Genomic DNA, 4985 nt, shown 5'->3' on the forward strand with positions numbered 1-4985 from the left:
TTACTGAATTTGTATCCCGGACCATGGATAAAATGATAAATTGCTCAAGGCACAGCAATGGATGTACAAGATGGGTACGAGTTGAAGCTCTAAACTAGAGAGAATAGGAACAGCAATACAATTAGCATATCAATGAAAAATCTTGATCAATCGAACAGCTGACCCTAACTAGCTGGTCAGAAGATTTTTATATGGATACCAAAAACAAATCCCTAATCACCAAATGACAGGGTTCATATGCACTACAGCCTTGGCGATATTGATTTTTATCGGTCTGAACTTACCAGACCACTTGCAAGGTAGATAAGCAAATCCGACTTGGTGGTGACTCCTAATAGCCTTGCCAAGTTCTTCACATGTTTTCATCCTGGCGCACACTGCTAGAAGCAGTCTTCCGCTCATTCTAGTCCAATTGATAAAAAAATAACTAATGAGAAAGTTAATTAGTTAAATACAGACCCAAAAAGGCAAAATACAATAGCAGACGACAAACTAGGAAAGTTATAAGCTCCACACTCTGTGCATCAAAAGCTGTCATGATGTAGATGATAACATGAGCAAATAAAGGGGAAACTTAACTACAATTCCGTTCACACCCTATATTAACTGAAACACATCCTGAAAATAGATCAGCAGGTGCACTAAAATCAAGAAATCAATCGAGCAATGCCTCCAAAAGAGATTGATGCATAGTTTGCCACAGGATAAATAAGAAAATAAATGAGGCTATTATGCTATCGAAATCTGTGAAACGTTTTTCAGAATTCACTTAATAAATGGGAGAAAACTACAAAGATGTCAAACAAGGCAAAATCTCTAAGTTTATTATTAAGATATCTAAGTGGTGCCAAAAAGTTCCAACACTAGTCCAGTGTAAATCAAGTACAATGCACAACAGTTCTGTAGTCCGCAATATATGGCTAGACAGCATGACTTAAAAACAATTTTAGTGTAATTGCAGATCGAAACCATATTTTCGTTTTTTGGGACATGAAAAACCTCTGCAATATGAAGCTAACCACTCCAACATTGTTAATGTAATATACTTGATTGTTTGCAGATTGGTTAGCAACAGTAACTTCAGTCTAATGTCATCTGAGAAAGGATCAGGCAAAATTTGAACGATGATTAAGAGAGTTAACAGAATTTTAAGGAGGACAGTGCCGTTTTGAAGTGGGGGCATTTGTTAGACTTGAGCCACATCAGGGGACATGTGTGAAGAAAACAGTGGACCACCTGGATTCAATTGTTACATTTCTGCTTTCAGTGTATAAAAGGCTCATGCCTTTCACGTTCTCTTTCAGCTTTTTGGATAACCTTTCTGTAATTCTGGGAGAAGACTGCTATTGCTGGCATGTACTTGAAGAAGACATTTGATACCAGGGAGTTTCTAGCAATAGGCAGGAGATAGCATGGGCATAATTCTCTACACAAATTTGCATGAGATTTGGAGGAGGAGGTCCAGATGAAATAATTGCGGAGTTTAGAAAAATTGTGCAAAACGGAATTTTTGGAGATTAAGAGCATAGGTTTGAAACTCCAAAAGCTTTAGTAATTCCTTCCCTACTCCCATGCATGAATCCTACGATGGATCTCTGTTTATGAGTGGTTTAAAAGAAGAGATTACACCAATGGTTACACTGGTTAAAAACGACCACTTTGCGAGATACCAAGAAAGCTGTTTGAAACTGAATAGATCACTGAACTCTTGGTTCCTTCCCCAAGACTTTCACACTCCTCTTAAAAATGAACCCAGTCAAAACTCACCAGTTTCTCTTCTGAACCCCAAAGAAAACCAGAGCAGAAACACAACCAAAATTCCAATAATTTCAGAAAAAATTACCCTACGAATTTCCAGGATAAAAGAGTGAAGGGACTCTCTGTCTCAAATGTGAAGAGATTTTCCTGAAAAATGACAGTCAACCAAATGGTGTCGTTGTAAGGTGGGGTGGCGTTGTTAGACTCGAGCCACATCATGGACTCGTGTGAAAAGGACGGTGGGCTACTTGGACCAGCGAGTTACGCTACTGCTTTCAGTGTTCGATAAATTGCCTCAAAAAAATTTCTTTGTAGTACCAGATTTTTCGTCTCACGAAAAGCACTCCGGTAAAGATTGTCAGCTGAATCAAGCACTAATGCACAAAACTCCTACAGTCCACCGTATACGCACCACACATCATTAGCTAAAAGCAATTAAGCAAACACAAAAGAATTGAAACCAAACCCAGTTTGTATCGATCAAATAGATGAAATGGCACCGGCATAATTTGACCGACAAACAAGCACGAGACAGGATTCCAGAAAGGAGAAAGTTCAATTACCACAAGTGAGACTAATTGGCTTGCCATCTTCTCAACACTCCCAAAGAATCCTTTCTCGATTCCTCTGCGCTTCGCTTCTTCTCTGGATACAGTTAATTTCACCAACTCATTGTTTTCTCCCATTTCGAAGACGAAGGCTCTGTTGTCCTTGAGTTCAGAGACTGGTAGCGGGATCCCTTTCAAATCTTCACTTTCAAGGGAAACAGTCCACTCCGGGTACTTTCGCACCACCTTCTGTATACGCTCCCAATGCTCGACAAACTCTGACGCACTGAAGGCGTAATGGTCCCCTGACTTAATTGTTTTTTCGTGGAAGGGCTTCCGTGCCCACAGTTTCAATTCCTCCACATACCCCCGCCTCCACTCGGTGAATTTGATATCCTTACCAGTGAGGTTGATAACAACACAGAGAGCCTTGGCCATTCGACAACCAGAAATGCGGGTCGACTTGCTGCGATTTGTGATGAAGAAAGTAGAGGAGTAGGATTTAGAGGAAATAGGACGGCGGCGGCGTTTTCTTAGATGCACTAGAATGCGTTTTCTTCGGTATTTTTGTCTTAAACCATCAGAAAACAAAAGTTATTTTTTAGTAAGTTGGAACTTGGAACTTGGAAGCGGATAAGTGCTGGCGCAAAATTATATGCAGTCGTTTTTAGTTTGTGTCCTAGTGTGGTCAAAGTCAATTTGGCGGACACTAAAAAGGTTTCCCGTTAGTTAGTAGTACCATATTAAATTAGTTGTGTTCTAAATTATTTGATCGGGAATTTTCCAATTCCTAAATCGTCGTTTTTGGTTCAGCCATTGTTTCCATAAAGCTTGATACGGTGAACAGTAGTAGTTGGAGTCCGATTGTGTGATCGATTCCTTTGTCCATTTGGAAACTATGTTTCGTTATTAGGAAGTCTAATCTTTATAACTACTATCACTTTACCTTTTAATGTCATCTTTTAATCAGTTTACTTCGAAAACTAACAATTAAAACAAATAGCATTAGATGATTTAGATGAAATGATATATGTAGTTCAAAATAATAGCTGATAACAACAATGTCCATTTGTTCTAAAGTTGCATTGAGCAGGAAAGAGACACATTACATAGAAAAATAAAAAGTTTAGACTTATGAAAAAGTTCAGATGATTTTTTTATACTTACGAAAAAGTTTAGATAGGTCTAGAAAAATTTCATAGTATAACCTTATAACTAAAGTAGTCAAGAAATTAAGAGACGAAACCAGAAATAAAGAGAAAAAGAATTAAAAAATTAAGGGATTCGTGAATGGTTTAAGGGGAAAAAAAAAAAGAGAATAAAAAAGGGTTGGATATCATTTTAATAGAAAAGGAATTAAAATAGTTAAAGCAGAGACTGAATGATGTTAAACTTATTCTTGTGTGGACGTAACTGTCCTCCCAAAACTTTATACATTATTAAATACAAAAAAGAAAAATAACAATCATAAGAAATGGCTGACATTTTCCTTCTTTATTCATATATCGTTGAGGAATGCTGACAATTTTCTTTGACAAAGAAATGAGGAAAAGGCTCAACCCCAAGTCATTCGGTTAATTAGCAGTAGTAACTATGTCGTCATTTCCCCAAACAATTCCACTCTTCGCCCAAGCCAATGGCTTTTAATTAGCACTAGTAACTCATAGGCGAAACACAAGTTATTTAAGATTAGACCCAACATATGTCGTCATTTCCTCCACACAATTCCACTCTTCGCCAAATCCAAAGCCAAAGCCACAGTCAAACAACCAATTACCTTGGGCATACAGCTATTTTGACCCACGCAGCAGTCAGCACACAGTTTTGCTTGCTGTTGCTTTCCTGTTATTTTGACGGTTGGTCTTTCTCAGAATCATCATGAACGCATAATTGATTTTTCTTAGACTGCATTGCCCTCTGGGGTGCAAATGAGCCGAGCCGAGTTTTGGTCTAATCGAGTCGAGCCTCCAGTTAATTTTATGAAACTCGATCTCGACATTTTGCTTAAAAAATAAAATAATAATAATAATAATAAATTTATTTTTAAAAAATAAAAAATAATTATTTATTTTTAAAAATAAATAAAATAATAATTTTTGAACAAATAATAAAATATTAGAGATATATGTGTAATTTTACGATTAAAATAAATAAATATATATATATATAATTGAACTCGCGAGCCAACGAACTTAATGTTTTTGAACTCGAGTTCGACTTAATTAGTTCGAGCTCGAGTCGAGCTCGTTATTGACCGAGCTCGTACTCAAACCGCTCGCGAGCCGATTCGTGAACGCCACTAATTGCCCTTGAAGCCTCGTGTACGTATTTCCTTGCCCTTTCTTAGACTGAATGTGTACTAATTTCGTTGCCGCACATCAGATGTGCGGTTTCAAAAAAAAAAATTTTAAATTGCCGCACATTAGATGTGCCATTTTGAAAAAAAAAATTCAGATTACCGCAAATTGAATCTGAGGCGATTTTCCAACTGTTGATCAAATGGATGATCAAATTTCGCCCCAAATTTAATGTGCAGCTTACAGAAATTAACTTTCTCTTTAGAGTGAAATTAATTACATTCCGTAAGGTTAAAAATGCTCATGGATAATTATCTTGACAACATGTGTAGATAGTTAAAGAAAAAGTAGTTTTTATAAGGTTTAAAATGAAAGTTCGTAT

The 4985-nt window shown here is 37.0% G+C and overlaps 1 protein-coding gene across 1 annotated transcript; it reads right to left on the bottom strand.

Moving 5' to 3' along the window:
* On the bottom strand, positions 1-2900 carry LOC113772077. Its single transcript, XM_027316615.1, has 2 exons — positions 2322-2900; positions 1-403 (listed from the first exon to the last, which is right to left on the bottom strand). Exons 1-2 carry the CDS (start codon positions 2742-2744, stop codon positions 353-355), a joined length of 474 nt encoding a protein of 157 aa, XP_027172416.1. The 5' UTR covers positions 2745-2900; the 3' UTR covers positions 1-352.
* Positions 2901-4985: the final 2085 nt, after the last annotated feature.

This window comes from Coffea eugenioides, chromosome 5, assembly GCF_003713205.1.
Source record: "Coffea eugenioides isolate CCC68of chromosome 5, Ceug_1.0, whole genome shotgun sequence".
Classification (NCBI taxonomy): domain Eukaryota; kingdom Viridiplantae; phylum Streptophyta; class Magnoliopsida; order Gentianales; family Rubiaceae; genus Coffea; species Coffea eugenioides.

What these genes read in the sequence shown, in the direction of transcription:
- LOC113772077 (XM_027316615.1), bottom strand. Translation starts at nt 2,744, where the DNA reads ATGGCCAAGGCTCTCTGTGTTGTTATCAACCTCACTGGTAAGGATATC. An exon ending in GCCAATTAGTCTCACTTGTG is followed by an intron (nt 404 to 2,321) that starts GTAATTGAACTT and finishes CAATTGGACTAG; the next exon opens with AATGAGCGGAAGACTGCTTC.